This window comes from Microtus pennsylvanicus, chromosome 7 (genome assembly GCF_037038515.1).
Source record: "Microtus pennsylvanicus isolate mMicPen1 chromosome 7, mMicPen1.hap1, whole genome shotgun sequence".
NCBI lineage: Eukaryota > Metazoa > Chordata > Mammalia > Rodentia > Cricetidae > Microtus > Microtus pennsylvanicus.
Window position 1 is genome coordinate 9,013,940 of NC_134585.1, and position 18,679 is coordinate 9,032,618.

The 18,679-nt window shown below is 51.1% G+C and overlaps 3 protein-coding genes across 10 annotated transcripts in view; all 3 read right to left on the reverse strand.

Annotated features, from left to right (window-relative positions):
- Tspear (thrombospondin type laminin G domain and EAR repeats) overlaps positions 1-18,679 on the reverse strand; it is a 159,851-nt gene that overhangs the window by 30,407 nt on the left and 110,765 nt on the right. The window lies entirely within an intron of this gene.
- On the reverse strand, positions 838-1,731 carry LOC142853640 (uncharacterized). 7 transcript variants are annotated; one of them, XM_075978816.1, is made up of 3 exons: positions 1,633-1,731; positions 1,340-1,569; positions 838-1,147 (listed from the first exon to the last, which is right to left on the reverse strand). In XM_075978816.1, exons 1-3 carry the CDS (start codon positions 1,729-1,731, stop codon positions 838-840), a joined length of 639 nt encoding a protein of 212 aa, XP_075834931.1. The 7 variants fall into 7 exon arrangements, with proteins under 7 accessions (XP_075834931.1, XP_075834928.1, XP_075834929.1 ...); XM_075978813.1 differs by having other exon boundaries at positions 838-898; positions 998-1,569; XM_075978814.1 differs by having other exon boundaries at positions 838-1,255; positions 1,337-1,535; positions 1,626-1,731.
- LOC142853641 (uncharacterized) lies at positions 9,255-17,171 on the reverse strand. Of its 2 annotated transcripts, XM_075978818.1 has the most exons (4): positions 16,706-17,171; positions 12,504-12,509; positions 9,696-9,796; positions 9,255-9,614 (listed from the first exon to the last, which is right to left on the reverse strand). In XM_075978818.1, exons 1-4 carry the CDS (start codon positions 17,169-17,171, stop codon positions 9,255-9,257), a joined length of 933 nt encoding a protein of 310 aa, XP_075834933.1. The 2 variants fall into 2 exon arrangements, with proteins under 2 accessions (XP_075834933.1, XP_075834934.1); XM_075978819.1 differs by lacking the exons at positions 12,504-12,509; positions 16,706-17,171 and having other exon boundaries at positions 9,255-9,869.

An 18,679-nucleotide genomic window follows, 5' to 3' on the forward strand; every position in this document is an offset into this window, starting at 1 on the left:
GGATCGGGAGTCACAGAAGGCCAAGAGGGAGCTAGGGACGGTGACAATGGGGAGGTATAGGGACGGAGCACCCTAATGCCCCCAACGCACTCTCCAGGCTCATGCCGGCTTGAGCTGTCAAGTGTCAGCCTGTCATTTTGTATTCATTATTTTGTAGCTATGACTAAGCACCATGACTTATGAAGGAAAGAGTTCATTTTAGCTTAGGGTACCAGAGGGAGAGTCCGTAAAGGTGGGAGATAAACGGCAGCAGGTGAGTGGAACAGGATGCCAGAGAGCACACCTCTAACCAAGAGCAGAAAATAGAGAGCGTGGACTCACAGTGGGCAAGGCTATCAGCCCACAAAACCTGCCCCCATGACTTGCATCCTCAAGGAAGTCTCTAGACGTTTCGCAACTCCCAAAACAGAACCATGCACCAGAGACCACGTCTTCAAATAAATGTGCCTATTTGGGACATTCTTCATTCAAACAACTGGTGACCCCCAGGGGAGGTGGCTACTGTCCCTCCTAAAAACATTCCTGGCTACGAAGATGGATATTTACTCGAACCGCATGTTCCAGAGAATAAGAGCAGATCCAGGTGGGTAGAAGAGTTTATTGAAGCCATGGGCTGCAGACAAGCTGATGTCAGGGGCAGGTAACCAGAGCAGAGGGACTGGGAGGGAGGGCAGTGACACAGGAGGATCAGCAGGTCTCCTGGGAAGGTCAACTTACAAAGGACAGGTTGGGGGCTTCATCCTGGGGGATTGGCTATCCCAGGTAAGCATCAGGCTGAGAAAGCTGGGAGGGGCCACAGGGAGGGACCTGAGCCAGCTGGAACCAGGAACAGTCCCATCAGCAGCTGGACTTCTGGCCTGAGGAGAGGCCACAGCAGGCCTGGCGGGAGCAGACAGGGCTGCAGATCAGGGACATGCTGGAGCAGGGCTTGCAGCAGCTGGGCTGGCAGGATGAGGCACAGCAGGAGGAGCTGGGCACACAGCAGGCAGGTCTGCACACAGGGCGGCAGAGCAGGGACACGCTGGAGCAGGGCTTGCAGCAGACAGGCTTGCAGCAGACAGGCACACAGCAGGAGGATTGGCAGCATGAGGAGGATCCAGAGCAGATGGGGGTGCAGCAGACAGGCTTGCAGCACAGGGTCACACAGGATGGCTGGCAGGGGGAGCAGGTGCAACAAGCTGGCTGGCAGCTAGACTGCTGGCAGCATGAGGGTGCGCAGGAAGACTGGCAGCAGGGGGTGCAGCAGACAGGCTTGCAGCAAAGAGTCACACAACAAGGTGAGGAGGTGCAGCATGAGGGCTGGCAGCTAGACTGCTGGCAGCAGGAGGAGGATCCTGAGCAGATGGGTGTGCAGCAGACAGGCTTGCAGCAGACAGGCACACAGCAGGACTGTTGGCAAGGGGAGCAGGTGCAGCATGAGGGCTGGCAGCTAGACTGCTGGCAGCATGAGGGTGTGCAGCAGCTGCTGCAGGCAGATTGGCAGCAGGGGCTGGACCCACAGCTCACTGGGGTGCAGATGAGGGTCAGGCAGGGGGCTGGGGCACAGCAGCTGGGGGCGCAGCAGCTGGTCTGGCAACAGCTGGGGACACAGCAGCTAGGTTGGCAGCAGCTGGTCTGGCAGCAGCTGGGGGCACAGCAGCTAGGCTCACAGCAGCTCTCTGGGCAGTCATCCACCTGCCAGGAGGAGTTGGTGCAAGCGTCAGAGCAGACAGACATGGTGGAGGCGGCCATGGTGGGGCTGACTGGAGTTGGGAGGTGTGAGCTTAAGAGTGTGCGTGAGAGTGTGTATGTTATGTGCTGTGCCGTCAGCTTTTATACCAGCCAGAAGCCTCTAGAACCTTCCTTCCTCATGGGTATTTTAAGCTGCGTCCTAAAAACCCTTGTTAATCTGTTTATTTACAGGCGAGTCACTCCTCCTGAGCCCCACGTGGTCCTGGCTAGGGCCTGAGGGTGCTGTGTGCTTGGTCCTCCGAGTGGAGCCTTGTCCAAGCTGGGTCTGGCTTTGTGCACACACCACATGCCTCATCATCCAGGCTGCCCCATTAGGCAGTGAGAAATTTGGAGTTCCAGCCCAGGTAGGTGGGTAGGGTCATAAAACCTACTGGCTACACACACCTGGCAGGGAAGTGTCCCTGAACCCTGGGGGAAACTATTCTGAGTGTCTCAACATGGCACCGGTCTGTAGAGAATGAGACGGTGAGGGAAAACCAGAGGGAGATGGATTCTTCTAGAACGCAGGATTTTCAGAATAGCAGCAGAGAAAGGGAGCTGTGATGCAGGACTTGGACCCCCTGCAAGTGAAATGTCACCATGTGCTGTGTGTCCACGTAGACTGGGAACCTGTGCCTCGAGTGCATGGGGACACCTCGGGGCTTTCACACAGCCCAGCACCCAACCTGAGCCTAGCAGGGTGGACACACCAAGATGAAGTCTTCCTGCGCTGCTGCTGCTTTGGGAAGGCCGGGGGGTGCATGACACCAGAGGACAGGAGTGGGCTGAGCTTTAGTAAGACGCTTGGAGAGCTCCTGCCTACAGAAAGAAGAGCTAAAGCCAGGGACAGCAAAAGGACACTTGGAACCAGTTGAAGCTTCTAACTCTGCCAGGGGCAGCTAGCCTGCCTCCCTGGACCCATAGAGCTGTCAGCCATAAGACCCACTCCTCTTCCCTCCCCTCCGTTTAAGCCAGTCTTTGTGGTTTAAAATTTTCTGACCTCAAAATTCAACCAACTATTCCCACCAAGTTTACGTCTTTCTACAGCTCTATAGTTACATTGTATCGATTTCCCACAGTGTAGCTGGGAGATGTTTTGACTGTCTCCTGTTTACTACACGTAGGATTAAGGTGGTAGTCACTGTTGTTTGTGTTTGGTGTTTTCTATGATGGTGAGTTTTCTTTCCTCTGGAGTAAATCTCTGTGTACACTTCTTGGGTCACACGTGGGTAAATGTTTATCCCCAGGCTGCACCATCCCTGAGAGGCAGGCCATTTGCACTGCACAGCCGTGTGACCAGGCTGCACTCTTGGTTCTCTGTGTTTGTGCTGGGACGTGCTCTCTGGTGGCTGGCGTTGTGCTCAGTGTGTTTAGGGGACCCATCTGCCCCGCTGCCTTGTGTCCGCAGAGCGTCCTACACACAGTGTGGGCAAATGTGCTCCCCACGTTGGGCTTCTTAACCTCAGTGGCTCTAACAGGCTGTGGGGCTCCTCTACTGTGCTTGGCATTTCCCACCAAGACTCTCACCTGCTTCTCTCCTGCCCAGGCATCTTGGTAAAATGTGTTTTCACATTTAAGCCTCTTTTTAAACTTCTTTCTTTTGAGGCAAGGCCACATATAGCCTAGGCTAGCCTGGAATTTACTGTTTAGTTGAGGATGACTTGGAACTCCTGCTGGGATATCAGGTGTGCCTCACCATGCCCAGCTCATGTTTGGTGGTTTAAAGATGAGAGTTTAGTACCTGGAGGCCCAACTCATCAACCAGTCTCTTATACATTCTGCTTCCCACGGGGATCTGAGAAATCTGCTTCCCATTGGGGTGCGCGGACACTCTGCCTGTTGTGTGTCCTAAAGGTCAGATATACTCACTCGTTCTCCCCCTCCCTCCCCCTCCTCTTCCATCCCCCTCCCCTCCCCCTCTCAGAGGTTTACTGAGCACATAGCTGGGGCAGCGGACTGGGCAGGGACAAGGGACCAGCTCTTTGTTATTTCTAGGTCAGGACCAATGGAGAGGCTCGTTGTTGCTCTGTGGGAAAATTTTACTAGAAAGTGCGAGTTGTCCATATTTGTTCTCTTTTTTCCCTTGTGCTGATGATGGGTTCTTGCAATTACATATTAGTTTTAAAACCAACTTGCAGATTTCTGCAACGATGCTCACTCAGATTCTGCTAGGAACCGGGAAAGTCTCCAGATGAGGGGGGCTCGTCTTCCTGATGTACTGAGAAGGTTTTCACCTGAGTTTCACAGTTTCCAAAGCATCTGTTTGGCCACTCAAGGGCTTAGCTTGGATGTGAGGACATCCATCTCCCAGTGGTGATGGCATTAATTATGCTATTTTTATTTTATAATTAATTAATGCTAGAGGTTAGGGAGAAGGTATGGCACATGGTGACGTCAGCCGTGGGTTCCTAACAGACATCAGAGTAAGGAAGTCTCCTCACCTGGGCATGTGGGGCTTTTATTGTGAAAGGACATTGGGCTATCCCAGCTACTTTTCTGCATCTATTGATAGGATGGTGTGATATTTGCCTTTATTATGTGTGGGACAATGGTTTTACCTGTAAAGATTTGTTTCTTGTACTTGTTTAATAAAATGCTGATTGGCCAGTAGCCAGGCAGGAAGTATAGGTGGAGCAGCCAAGCAGGAAGTAGAGGCTGGGCCACGAGAACAGGAGCATTCTGGGAAGAGGAAAGAGTCAGTTTGCAGTGGTCACCCAGACAGAGAGGAAGCAAATGAGAAAGGTACCAAGTCACGTGACTAACACAGACAAGAATAATTGGTGAGGTTGTAGGATGTAAGAATTAGTTAATAAGAAGCCTGAGCTACTAGGCCAACCAGTTTATAACTAATGGAGACCTCTGAGTGTTTAATTGGGTCTGAACTGCTGTGGTACTGGGTGGGATAGAAACCTCTGTCAACATTATTATATCAATACAATGTATTATATTAATTGATTTTTCAAATATTAAACCAATGGTTTATTCCAGAGATAAAACCCACTTAGCCACAGTATTAAGCAGCTTCTATTGCTGTGACAGAATGCCAGAGGCAAATCGCTTATAAAGAGGAAAGGTTACTTGGCTCCTAGTTTTGGGAGTGTCACTGTATCTTAGTGATGTTTCTGTTGCTGTCATAAAACAGCCAAGGCAATTTAAAGAAGAAAGAGTTTCTGTAGGCCTATGCTTCCACAGGGCTGAGAGGCCACCATGGTGGGGAAGTGACTGGTGGAGAGGCAGCTGTGGTAGCTGGGGTTGCAAGCTGGGAGCTCACATCTTAAACCACCAGCATGAAGCTGAGAGAAAGTGACCATGAAACCTGTCTCCACTGACATGCCTCCTCCCACAAAGCCACACTTCCTGCTTCTCCCCCAAACAGTGCCACCAACTGGGAACCACATGTTCAAATCCTGGAGCCTACGGGAGATATCTCATTCAAGTCCTTACACATCACATGACTGCTTGTCTCGATGCCTTCAGGCCTGCATCAGGCAGCATGCACGGTGGGAAATGCAACAGGAATCTGCTTACTTATGGTGGCTAGGAGGGGAAGAAGATGGCCATAAGGTCCCAAGGTCCCCTCCAAAGGCATGCTCCGATGTCCTAGTGTGCTTTCGGCTGCATGACCAAAAGCAGCTTGGGGAGGAAAGGGTTTATAGTTCATCTTACTACACCACATCCCGGCCATCATCAAAGGAAGTCAGGGCAGGAACTGAAGCCAAGCCCGCAGGAGACCACCACTCACCTGCTCAGCCTGCTTTCTTAAATACCCTAGGATCACCTGTTCAGGGGTGGTGCCTGCCCACGGCGAGCACCATGTATACTGGGCTGGGCCCTCTTACATCAATCATTAATCAAGAAACCATCCCGCAGACTTGTCTATAGGCAATCTGGTAGAAGCTTTGTCCCAACTGAATTTCCTCTTCTTCGATAACCCTAGCTGCGTCAAGCCAACAAAAGATTAACCGGCATGTCTAACGACCTCACTTCCTTCCATTAGGCCCCACCTCCTACAGACATCATCATTTCCTGACAACCACAGGCTGAGGACCAAGCCTTCAGCACCTGGGCTCCGGGCACACTGAAGAACTACCGCACCCACGGCACCTGGCTCTGTTTCTGTGATGCTAGATTCCATGGCTGGGGTTTGCTGAGGGCCTGACAGAGACGTCCATGTGTAATATGCAAAGGGCCTTTAAAAAACAAAGAAGTGGACTTTAAAATGGGCAGGAGAGCTGGCGAGACCCCTCGCCTAAGGCCCTTGTCTGCTTGCTTGTCTCTGGGGATGGCCTCAGAGTGACTTGAAGTGTGCCACCTCTTTCCAGCTTTCAGAACAGGTCCTGTGGGTTGGTGTTGATGCTTCTTGGTCTGTCTCCACCAGGGTCTTTGTTTTTCTACCTCATGCTTGGCTCTGCTCGGTCACTGACCTGAGGCCTTTCTCGGTACGGTGTCCACAGCTGTGAGCTTCTCCCATCGCAGACCATCTGCTGCCTCTGCACTGTGATGGCCGATGCTGTGTCAACCTGACAGGATTTGGAATCATCTAGGGGACCCTTCTGGGCATGCCAGTGAGGGTGTTTCCAGGGTGGACTAACCGAGGGGGAAAGGGCCACCATGAATGTGGGGGACACCATCCCCCGGGCTGGAATCTTGGACTAAATATCAAAGAGGAAGTGACCCGAACATGTGCAAGCATTGCTTGCCATTTCCTGACTGAGGACTCGGCTCGCCTCCTCATACCCTGCCACTCTGACTTCCCTGCCATGATGGACTGTGTCCTCAAACCCTGAGCTAAAATGAAGCGCTTCTTTCCTTCAGTTGTTTCGATCATGCATTTTTCACCATCAGAAAAGCAACTAACGGAAGGGGCACCAGGGCTCGACAGGGATGGGGGGAGGGGGGAGGGTGGTTGCTCCCCATATCAGACAGAGGCCACCATGCATATTGCAGAGGACCCTTAAAATCAGCAATCAATCAACCTAACTCAAAAACTGGCAAGAGAACTGGACAGACCCCTTCCCGAAGAAGACACCCAGATGCCAAATGATGCCCACGGTGTAAACTCGGAAAACAGAAGTCACAGGCAGGGTGGGGTGTGTCTGTGATCTCAGCTATTCAGGAGGAGGATCATGAGTTTGAGGACAATTTGTGCTATGTAGAAAAACCAGAGAGAGTGAGAGAGAGCGCGCGTGCGCACATGAGAGAATATGAAAGTATGAATGAGAGACTGAATCTGTATGCTTGTAAGAACGCCCCACACTCAAAATATCAACAAGAGATACTGGGGATGAAGGAGGGACAGAAGCTTTCCTTCACTGCTTCTGGGAACGCAGGCTGACTCAGAGCTGCGGAAGAACTCGGTGGGCTCTTACCAAATCAAATACACCTCCAACCATCCAGCACTCCCACTCCTTGGTGTGGTCACATCTTCACAGAGATCTCTGAATGGATGTGCACACCGCCACCTTAGTTACAGTGCCAAAAGCTCCACAGAGCCATACGGAGCCCTCGCTGGGAGGGAGAGACCCTGCAGGGAAGGGGAAACCCTGCCAAGGGAAAGAATCTGCCTCCAGAGAAGGAGTGATTGATGTTCAGCATCAGAGGAAAAGGCCTGTGGAGGGGCATGGACCTGGAGGGGCTTGGAGGGGCATGGAGGATGTGGGGGAATGTAGTGGGACCTGGAGGGGCACAGAGCCCTTCTGATCACCGTTCTAAGTGAGGGGGGAGGCTGTGAAGGAATTACTGGGGGTTGGTGGGCAGGGAGATGTTGGGGGCTGTGACCCCCAGACCCTGAATTTCCTGTAAACAACTTGCTATGCTTGCAGCTGCTCTGAGCAAAGCAACTTGTTTTCCTGTGTTTGCAGGTGCTCTGAGCACGAGACCCTCAGGCGTTCCTGATGGCAGGGGAGTGGTTTCTGGTGGGTTTGACTGGGGCGTGGCTATCAGTTAAGGATCCCTTATAGAAGTTGCCCCTGAACACAATAAAGGAGACATACTTGTTTCAAGGATGACCCATGTCCCCGTCTGTCTCTGTGTGTATGTGTTTAAATCTCTAACCCCTTTCCCGGCTTGCATACCATCCTGTAGTGCAGGTGCCACAGGGAGACTCCACAGGACACCAGAGGACACTCAGGACAGCAAAGACCCTGCAGTGATGGGGATGTGTGTGTCATCCAAAACCTTAGCATGTCTGATACCAAGAGCGGAGCTGGTGACAAAGCCAGGTCCCTGAGCTCGACTCTGCGGGACAGGACTTCTGCCCGCTGCTCCAACTTGCTCCTTTCCTCCTGTGACTTTATCCCAGCCCCTACGACTGTGAATCCCACCCCTAACACATCAGTGTCCCTCTTCCACACAGCGCTCCTCTGAGCTGTCCCTCTCTGGTTCTCTTTCTTTCTTTCTTTCTTTCTTTCTTTCTTTCTTTCTTTCTTTCTTTCTTTTTTTTAAAGATTTATTTATTTATCATGTATACAACATTCTGTCTCGATGTATGCTCGCATGCCAGAGCAGGGCGCCAGATCTCAGTACAGATGGTTGTGAGCCACCATGTGGTTGCTGGGAATTGAACTCAGGACTCTGGAAGAGCAGCCAGTGCTCTTAACCTCTGAGCCATCTCTCCAGCCCTCTGGTTCTTTCTTTAAACACTCTCCCTTCTTTGCTCAGTTGCCCCATCTCTCTCTAATGTCTTGGCTGTGTGGGATAGGGGAGGCTAGTGAATCCCCACCCATTGATTGATCTATTGGCCACCTTTTCCCGCCTTGGGAGTTTACTAAACTGAATGGCTCTTTAGCTGGATGCTGTGTTTCTGTGCTCACTCAAGCTCTGTCTGGATGGGCCGGGTGCCGGCAGGCTGGTCACTTGGGACCCAGTTAGGTATTCTGAAGGTAAATTAGGTCAGGTTGCTTCTCTGGCTCCCTTCAGAGGAATTCCCCTCAGGGCAGTACTCCAGGTGCTAAAGACAGGCTTCATGCCCAGCTGATGCTCTGGCTATGAATTCTACTGTCTATTTCCTGGGGACCCCTTGTCCAGCAGCAGCTTCTCTTGGCCTTCTCTGTGGGTGTGTCTGAGACCATCACCCACTGGATACTGGGAGCCCTCTGTGGATGCTTGCACACCCTTTCCAGATATGGGGGACTGTCATGGCAGGATCTTTTTTCCGCTTTGTACAAAACCTGCCACTGAGCTCCACTGGCCACACCTAGGGCAGGTGACCAACGTCTCTCACTATTGCAGGGCCACCTCCCCCCCCACCCTCCCGGACAATCATAGCCTGCAGAGACTGACATGGACTTAAACCACACTTGTCACAGCATGAGAAGAGATCCAGGCAGTTTGAAGAGTTTATTGATGTTCTGAAGGGCTAATGCCAAGACAAGTGACCAGAGCTGAGGGAAGTAAAGAGGGACAATGGCCCAGGTGGAGTTCCTGGGAGGCAAAAGGTCAGGTCAGGTCAGTGTAGGGAACAAGTTGGACCTCTGTCCTGGAGAGATGCCACATCAGCAGCTAAGAGAAATTGGGAGAACATGAGCAGGGAATAGACAGATCCATCAGCAGCTGGACTTCTGGCCACAGCAGGCCTGGCTGGAGCAGGCAGGGCGGCAGATCAGGGACATGCTGGAGCAGGGCTTGCAGCAGCTGGGCTGGCAGGAGGAGGCACAGCAGGAGGAGCTGGGCACACAGCAGGCAGGTCTGCACACAGGGCGGCAGAGCAGGGACACGCTGGAGCAGGGCTTGCAGCAGACAGGCACACAGCAGGAGGATTGGCAGCAGGAGGAGGATCCAGAGCAGATGGGTGTGCAGCAGACAGGCTTGCAGCACAGGGTCACACAGGATGGCTGGCAGGGGGAGCAGGTGCAACAAGCTGGCTGGCAGCTAGACTGCTGGCAGCATGAGGGTGCGCAGGAAGACTGGCAACAGAGGCTGGACCCACAGCTCACTGGGGTGCAGATGAGGGTCAGGCAGGGGGCTGGGGCACAGCAGCTGGGGGCGCAGCAGCTGGTCTGGCAACAGCTGGGGACACAGCAGCTGGACTGGCAGCAGCTGGGTTGGCAGCAGCTGGGGGCACAGCAGCTAGGCTCACAGCAGCTCTCTGGGCAGTCATCCACCTGCCAGGAGGAGTTGGTGCAAGCGTCAGAGCAGACAGACATGGTGGAGGCGGCCATGGTGGGGTTGGCTGGAGGAGGGTGAGGTGTGAGTGAGTGAGTGAGTGAGTGAGTGAGTGAGTTAGTGAGTGTGTGTGTGTGAGGTGCTGGGTTGTCAGCTTTTATACCCCTGTGCTGTTGTCAGACTTGGTCTCCCTTCCTTGTTGGTGTGGCTCGTGGTCATCATCAGGGTGTTTGTTTATGTGTGATGTTGTCAGGCCTGTCTGTTTCCTGCCAGTGAATGATGCTGGGAGCGTTAAGGGAGGCTCTGTGAGCAGTGAGGTTGGGATGTCATTGGTGGGACTTGTCCCAGCCATCCTATGGCTGCAGAGATGTCATCTGGCATCCCTTCTCAAGAAATAGATGGGCTCAACCCAGTACTCCTCCCATAGCCCAGCTCTGGGCGAGAACAGTTGTCACTTCATGACAGTGTCCATGTGGCGTGGGGTGGACCCTTACTAGCCGGTGGGGTGGGGAAAGTGGAGAAGCTGGTTTGACAAGTAAATTTCTGTTTTGCAGGCACCAGGAGGCCCAGAGATAGCTGAGACTTGAGGGACCAAATTCCTATCTCGGGAAGAGCCCCTGATGGAGCCTGTGTTACTGTGGATTTTCCTCTTGAGGCACTAACAGAGCTACAGCTCACTGGGAAGGGACCCGGAAGTCGACCAAAGCCTTTAGTGGTCTTAGAACCAGAGGGCAAAGCCCAGAATCCAGGGCCTGCTGAAGTGGAGGGTCTGGGAAGCAATGGGCTTTCAGAAGTAAACACTGACCGTGAGTGCAGGAGCCTCCCCCAGGAAAAGCAAAGCCGGAACCAGATGGCCTTGCCTGCACCTCAGCTCAAGTGCACATGGTAAGATGCCTACAGACCAACTGTTTGTCAGAGACACAGTTGTGGTGATACCTTGCTTGTAATCTAATAAATAAAGCTTGCCTGAAGATCAGAAGACGGAGCTAGCCACTAGTTAACCATAGAGGTCTGGAGGTCTGTACAGACAAACAGGAAGTTATATGGCTGGGCAGAGAGAGGAATATAAGTTTGGGAGGAGACAGGAGCTCGACCTCTTTTCAGTCTGAGGATTTTGTAGAGGTGAGAAGTCTAGCAGCTGGCTGCTCTGCTTCTCTAATCTTTCAACTTTCACCCCCTAATATCTGACTCTGGGTTTTTATTATTAAGACCAATTAGAACTCATGCTACGCACGGCCATCACTTCTGATCCAGATAGCAGCACTGGGGACTCAAGGGGTCTTAGATTTTAGTTTTTACACAGTGAATTCTTGTCTTTGGTCAAATGTTACCAGGCATTCTAGAAGACAAGACCAGTTGACCAAGAGTCAAGAGAAGAACAGACAAGAAAGTTAGACATCAGAACAGTCACACATGAACTTAAGGCAACCGATGAGGGCCGGGGACATAGCTTGGTGGCTGACTGTCTAGGATGTACAAAGCCCTGGGTTTGGTCCCCAGCACTACAAAAACAAAGAGGGTAACTGTGAAGAAACACTTCAAAATCAAAAGGGTAACCGTGGGGGCTGGAGAGATGGCTCAGTGGTTAAGAGCATTGCCTGCTCTTCCAAAGGTCCTGAGTTCAATTCCCAGCAACCACATGGTGGCTCACAACCATCTGTAATTAGGTCTGGTGCCCTCTTCTGGCCTGCAGGCATACACACAGACAGAATATTATATACATAATAAATAAATAAATATTAAAAAAAGAAATTCAAAAAAAAAAAAAGGGTAACCGTGGTGATGCTCCTGTTTCTCTTCAGATCAAACAAAGCGTGACATATCTTTCAGGAAAATTGGGAGAAAGATGGAGATTTTTTTCCCAGTGGTAACTGGAAGTCCACAAATAAGAACCAAATCCTGGGAGTGAAGAACCCCAAACCTGAACTTTCAGTATGGTGGAATAGATGAACAGCATATCAGACCAAGTCCAAGAGAAGGTTAGCGAAGGGAAGGAGCTGATGGGTGTGATGACTGAATGCAGGGGTGGGGAGGGCTGAAGTCGAGGAAATGGAGCAACAAGCAAAGGGACAGGGTGGGGAGGGAGTGGTTTGGACCCTAGGAGAGACAAAGGGATGGGGCCAGGTGAGGTATTGAAAACAAACAGGAGCTTCAAACTGATGGAAGACGTTGATCCATGAGGACAAACAGAGTGTATTTTAGGTGTGTTTAAAAAAGTTCAGTAAAGCACTACATAGGAATCCACGTGTGTGCACATTGGAGCTGAAAATCAAGGACAGTGGTCAGCAGGGTGGGAAGAAGCGACATGACTTCAATGCATGGTGTGGTTTGGATTTTAAATGACCCCCAAAGACTTAAAAGATAAGACTTAGTCCCCGACTTGTGGCGTTACTAGGATGAGAGGGAATCCTTTAGGGGATGGACTTAGTAGTAGGAACATAAATCACTGAGGGTTTGCCTGTGAAGGGACCCTGGCCCTGTGTCCTTCCTCCTGTCTCAGTAAGATGACATTGTACATCTCCCCCACAAGACTGTGAGCCCAACAATTTCTTCCTCCTTATGTCGTTATCTTGGGAGTTTTGTCACGGTCACAAAATTGTTTCCCCCTAAGCTTTGCAGCTGTTGTGTGTTTACCCATGGGGCTCAGCTCCCAGCTGACAGTTTCTGCCCTTCTCCCCTTCCTGTTACACCTTTACCTCCTGTTTGCTCAAAGGTCAGCCACCAGCGGCATTGTCAGCATGCGCCCCTGCGGTCATGCCTGGGACCTTCTAGACTCCCAGGACTGTTTCAAAGCCCTAATTCCTCGAAGTCTTTGGTTCCCAGCTTGCCTTAACTCTTACCCAGGTGTTCCCCGGGCAGCAAGAATGGGTCGTTCACACTTAGATGCCTGACTGATCCCTGCCCTGTGTTTAGCAATTTGGAGAAACTGAGACTGGCTCTTCAGGGAGCTTCAGACAGGCGAAGACGGATGCTTACATGTTCCTTTCTATTGCCGTGAGAAAACGCTCCTACCAGGAGCAACTTAGGGAAAGGGATCATTCGACTTATACGTCCAGGTCACAGTCCAACACTGAGGGAAGTCAGACCAGGAACTCAAGCAGGAACCTGAGCAGAAAGCACAGAGCAACATAGCCTGCTCATGCTTAGCTAGCTTTATTTATTTATTTATTTATTTATTTATTTATTTATTTATTTATTGAGATTGTATTATAGTTACATCATTTCCTCTTCCCTTTCCTCTCTCTCTCTGACACCTCCTATGTACCTTCTGGCTCTCATTCAAATTCATGGTCTCCTTTTCTGTAATTGTTACACACACACACGTTTGTCATCTATCTATCTATCTATCTATCTATCTATCTATCTATCTATCTATCTATCTATCTACCTACCTACCTATCCCTAATATGTAAATACAACCTGCTCACTTCATATAATACTACTTGTATATAAGCTTTCAGGGCTGACCATTTGGTATTGGATAACCGATTGGTGTGTTCTTCCCTGGGGAAGACTATTTTTCCCACTCTTAGTTCCTTAGTTGCCTGTAGTTCTTTGTGTAGGATCGAGGCCACTTTAGAATGTCCATTGGTTTTGTCCTTGTTCAGCTTGTGTTTAGGCAGCAGTGTTAGTGAGACTTCATGGGTGTGGCAGAGACAATCTCACAGCAAACTCCTGTTCCTCTGTCTTACAGTCTTTTCACCCACTCTTCCGCAATCATCCCTGAGCCTTAGATGGAGGAGGGTGTTGCAGATGCATCAGTAGGGACTGGGCTCCACAACTCTGCATTTTGATCAGTTTTCTGTTATTGTCTCTTTCTGTTGCAAAAAAGTTTTCTTGATGAGGGATGAGAACTATACTTATCTGTGGATATAAGGATAAACATTTGGAGTGTATTTAAGGATTAGGCTGGTTTAGACTTCACTAGCCCTGGGTATTTGGCTAGGTTTCCAGCCCCAGGCATGGTTTCCCTCTTGTTGAGTGGGTAGCTAGCTCTCTTAAATAACCAGAACCACCTGTCCAGGGAATAGCGCCCTTCTACATCAATTAACAATCAAGATTATCTCCCACGGATATGTTCAATATGATCATATCTCTCATTGGAGACTCCCTCCTCAGATGATTCTAGGCTGTGTCAAGTTGACAGTAAAGCTCCCTCAGAAGGACATCCACTCTGTTCCCATGCACCATTCCCACATAAATTGCACCTGCTGCTCAGGACTGGGCCCAGGAGGGCAGGGTTGGGAGGTGACGGACACAGAGCTCTCCCAGGTGTGAATGGCATTTCCATGCTTCAGTGTCTTGTATGCCAATGGCCGGTGGCTGATGGCCATGTCAGAGGAGAGCAAGTGGCAACTGAAGTTCAGGTGTTAGCTCACCTGATGGGTGAATCTCGGATAGGCCAGGCCCTGTGACCACAGACTCCAGAATGTCTTTTGCTTCTGCTGTGCCCTTACATGTTTGCCGCTGCCATCTTTCTCTGGTATCTGGCATGGTGTGAATGGGTGTGGGGAGATCCCCACTGCTGTAATGTAGTGTTTTTATCTACAGGGCATTTTTACCTGTGGATTATTGTGAAGAGGATGTTTAAAGCTGCACTGTCTAATTGATAATAATAATGTTAGTTTAAATAGAGTTTTGATGATTAAAAATAAATACAAAGAAATGTCACACAGTTAGGGCCTATGAGTTTCACCCAGGAAGCCACGTAGATCGCAGTTGAGGTCAATGATTGAGGAAAACAATTGAGTCCCTTGGAGCCAGGCTGGCTTGAATTCTTTTTAATCTTAATGTTGAAGAATGGATTCACAGGTTTTGATGTGTATCACAGCTGAATCAAAGCCTCAGAATAACTTCAGATTAGATTAGATGTTTGGATAATAGTTTGAGATTAAAAACCCTAAAAGACAATCTAAAGTTCACAAGGACACAGCTGAGTCATAGATTCTTTAGGTTAGGGTCACAAATACAATACTAGCTGACACACTCTCCTTGCTAGGATTGGTTGGTGATCAAAGATGATGATTAACTCCTTGTACCCATTTTTGCCCTCAATCTCCTGATAAAAAAAGAAATTGACGAGCGGGTATATTCCCTAAGATTTAAAGTGGAGCTGACTGTTTTACATGTATAGAAGTTTAGGCTTGTGACTCCTTTAAGATTCCTCATAAAATTACTTTTCAAGGTAAGTAATAAAGTGATTGATTCTTTCTTTGTAACTGTAAAATACAGCCTGACAGCAAAAGAAATGGCTGAGAAAAATACCCTGCTTGCACACTCTGTTCATCTATAACAAGTTACTTACATATAAATGTAAGTGGATTCTTGGGATGACTTTGTTGTAATAATATAAGGAAGATGAAAAACACATTTTCCCATATTCATTATAATTATTCACTTGGAAAATAGATGTGACCACATTTTAATTTCTATATTGCCTAAAAGATTTTTGTTGGGGGTATATAAGCTATAGAATAAAAATAAAGAGACAGAATGCAGAATCAGAATACAAAAGAAGAATAAAGAATAAAGAAAAGGTCTGAAGAAACCATCCAGAGAGTGTGTGAGTGTCTTTTCCCTTGCCTCTTCAGATAAAAAGTCTTAGTACACAGACCCTGTGGATTCCCTTTGAGCCCTGCGCCACTGGAGGCTGGTCCCCCAGGCAGCAAAACACGGAGGCACCTGTACCTCAGCAAAGGCCTCCATGGGACCTTGTCACATGACACCAAGGTAATGTGTCCATGATGAAGTGGCTTCCGCTGCTCCTGTTGCTAAGTGGACTCAGGAGTCCCTGTAGAGACACTGCCTTTATCTCCCTGACCAGTTTATCCCCTTTGCTCTGCCCCTGTAACTCCAGGAGACAATTCTCCAAGTCCCTCAGCAAAGGGGAGGCCACATTTGCCCAGATTTGGACATCACATCCTTCCATCTCCTGTGGACACCTCCCCTCACCACTCTAGGGTGCTGTGGTCACTCCAGGCTTATGGCCATGACCATCCCATGGTACACCATGCCTCGTCCTCCATCTGTAGGTGGGCAGCCTGAGGCATTCTGGTGCTTGCTCAGCCTCCCTGAGGACATGGGTGGGCAGGAAGACAGGATGCCCAGACTTCCCTACAGTGGACCTTCTCAGTGCTGAGCTGGAGGCCAGAGTCCCCTGCTCTACACCACACACAATGGTGGACACTGGCAGCAGGCTGGGGGGCTTATTCAGAGCCCAAGTGCTGCTCAGAGTGGTGACCAGTGTGCAGAGGTTCTGCTGCCCACAAGACCTGGAAGTGGCCAGCAGCAAAAGACAGGCACTTCAGAACATGTCTGATGACTCCCATACCCCACTGCTGCTGATACAGAGAGAATGGAAGGGCACAGGTCCAGAATCAGGTGTAGACCTCACAGAGTCCGGTACAAAGCCCAGAGCTAGATGCATAGCCCAGCGGTAGGTAGAGGCTCAGGAGTGGGGTGAAGGCCCCGGAGTCAGGTGCAAGTCCCAGGGACAGGTGTAGAGCCCAGAGCCAGGTGCAGGTCCTGGAGCCAGGTGCAGAGACCAGTGAGTGTCAGGTGTAGAGCCCAGAGGCTTCCGAGCCAGTTTTCTGTATGACAGTTACCACGGAGATGGAATGGTACAGAAAAGGTTTTATTGGGGCTCAGAGGCTAAGAATAACACAGCTGATAGCAGGATCAAGCCAGCCAGATTGGGGGTGGGTAAGGTGGGGCAGCCAGCATGTCCAGGATCTGAGTCAGGAGAGTAGCTGGGGGACACTCAGGCTCTAGACCTGGGTGGGCTGGTGAAGGAAGGGTGAGGGTGGGTGGGTCCAGAAGGCCCAGCAAGGCCCAGCAGAACCATGGGTCAGGAAAGACAGATGCTAATCCAGTTCTCAGCTAGACAGTCAGCAGCATGAGGAGGAAGCCCCACAGCAGACGGGCTCACAGCAGACCGGCTCGCAGCAGACCGGCTCGCAGCAGACAGGCACACAGCAGGATGGCTGGCAGGGGGAGCAGGTGCAACAAGCTGGCTGGCAGTCAGAGCAGATGGAGACACAGCAGACAGGCTTGCAGCAGACAGGCTTGCAGCAGACAGGCACACAGCATGAGGGCTGGCAGCATGAGGGTGTGCAGCAGCTGCTGCAGGCAGATTGGCAGCAGGGACTAGACCCACAGCTAACTGGGGTGCAGATGAGGGTCAGGCAGGGGGATGGGGTACAGCAGCTGGGGACACAGCAGCTGGGCTGGCAGCAGCTGGGAGCACAGCAGCTGGGAGCACAGCAGCTAGGCTCACAGCAGCTCTCTGGGCAGTCATCCACCTGCCAGGAGGAGTTGGTGCAAGCGTCAGAGCAGACAGACATGGTGGAGGCGGCCATGGTGGGGTAGGCTGGGAGCTGGGAGTGTATGAGTGTGTTGTGTGAGTGTGTGTGAGTGGTGAGTGTGTGTGAGGTGCTCTGGGCTCTGGGCTTTTATCCCCCAGGTGTGTTTTGCTGCAGGAGGCTCTGCATCCTTCCCCTTCCTTGTTGTTCAGTCTGGAGCGTGCTCTGCAGAGCACAGTTGTAAACTGCCCTGCCGGTCACTCTGCTTGGGCCTGTGCCTGGGGGACACCTGGACATGGCCTCCCTGGGCTGTCTGCATTCTCCACCTGGTGGCCACCTGTCAGCATTTTGGAGAAGACTCTTGGCTCTGAGGATACATTCTGTGTCCCTAGCCTCTGACCTCAGTGGGGTGACCTGGGTGGCCTGTGACTGGGAAAAAAGAGGCAGGCGTCCTGCTTTGGAGCAGGTAGTGAGGACATCCAATGACATTTCCAGGGATGGATCAGATGTAGGCAGTCAGCCAAGGGTCTCTTGGAGACGAAGATGGTCACTGAAGCCCAGTCTGGGCTCCTAGGCATTTGGAGCCCACACTGAGTCTGACCTAGCTGGACATCAATGTCCTCCTGGAGTCCGGGGTCACTTGTTCTGGGTGAACAGACAGGCTGCAGGAAGCAGGCGTGGACTAAAGTGACATGGAGTTCATGGTACGGGGATGACCCGTGCCAGGGAGGTGAGCTGGGGAGAGCTGACCCTGATTCCCAGATGCCCGTCTCAGGCATACCTCTCCTGCATCCCAGTGCCCTCTTGCCCTCTCTCGTCGGGTGCAGAGTAGCGCCGTGGGCAGAGAGACAGTGTTCAGACCTCACACAGTTGAGTCTCTCGGGAATGGAAGCCTCCTTAGAGTCCTCAGCTGGCATGAGAAAGGGGTGAGCAGGGTCACCATCACCAGAACTTCCCATGCTGTCCAGTAAAGTGACAAACCAAGAATCGCGATGATAATGAGCTAGTTCAGTGTCTGTGGGTGAGACCCCTCCACTAGCTACTGAGTTGCCTGTCTGCGGAACGGCTCTGCCCTTGTTCACAAGGGGCCAGGTCAAGAGAGATTCTGAGCACCCAGTAGTCCCCCCACCCCCTCACCGAGGCAACTGCAGGGACATGGTGAGGACAGAGGGAAGCTGAAGCCACCAGCGTAAAACACCCATGAGACTCTGAGACGGTGCCAAAGGTGTGTGCAGAGCTCTAAACCAGAGCACATGCTTGCTCCCTGAGCAGACTCAGGACATGATGCTCCCAGGGTGTAGGGCTTCCGTAGCTTTTATTTGGCTTAAGCCATTTGGGTTTTGACTGAAGTTCCACCCAAACCCAAGTGGTTTTTCTACACACTCATCGCATTCCCTACTCCATAACTGTCAGTCACAGCGCTCTGTGGTCACCCACAGGAGACACCATGGACTCAGCTCACTGTGAGACACACCTAGCAGAGCCCAAGGAGTGTAAGCAAGGGGACAGCAGCCATAGGGAGCCAGGAGCAGCATTTGTGGAAGCTTGGTGCCGTGACCTGAGGG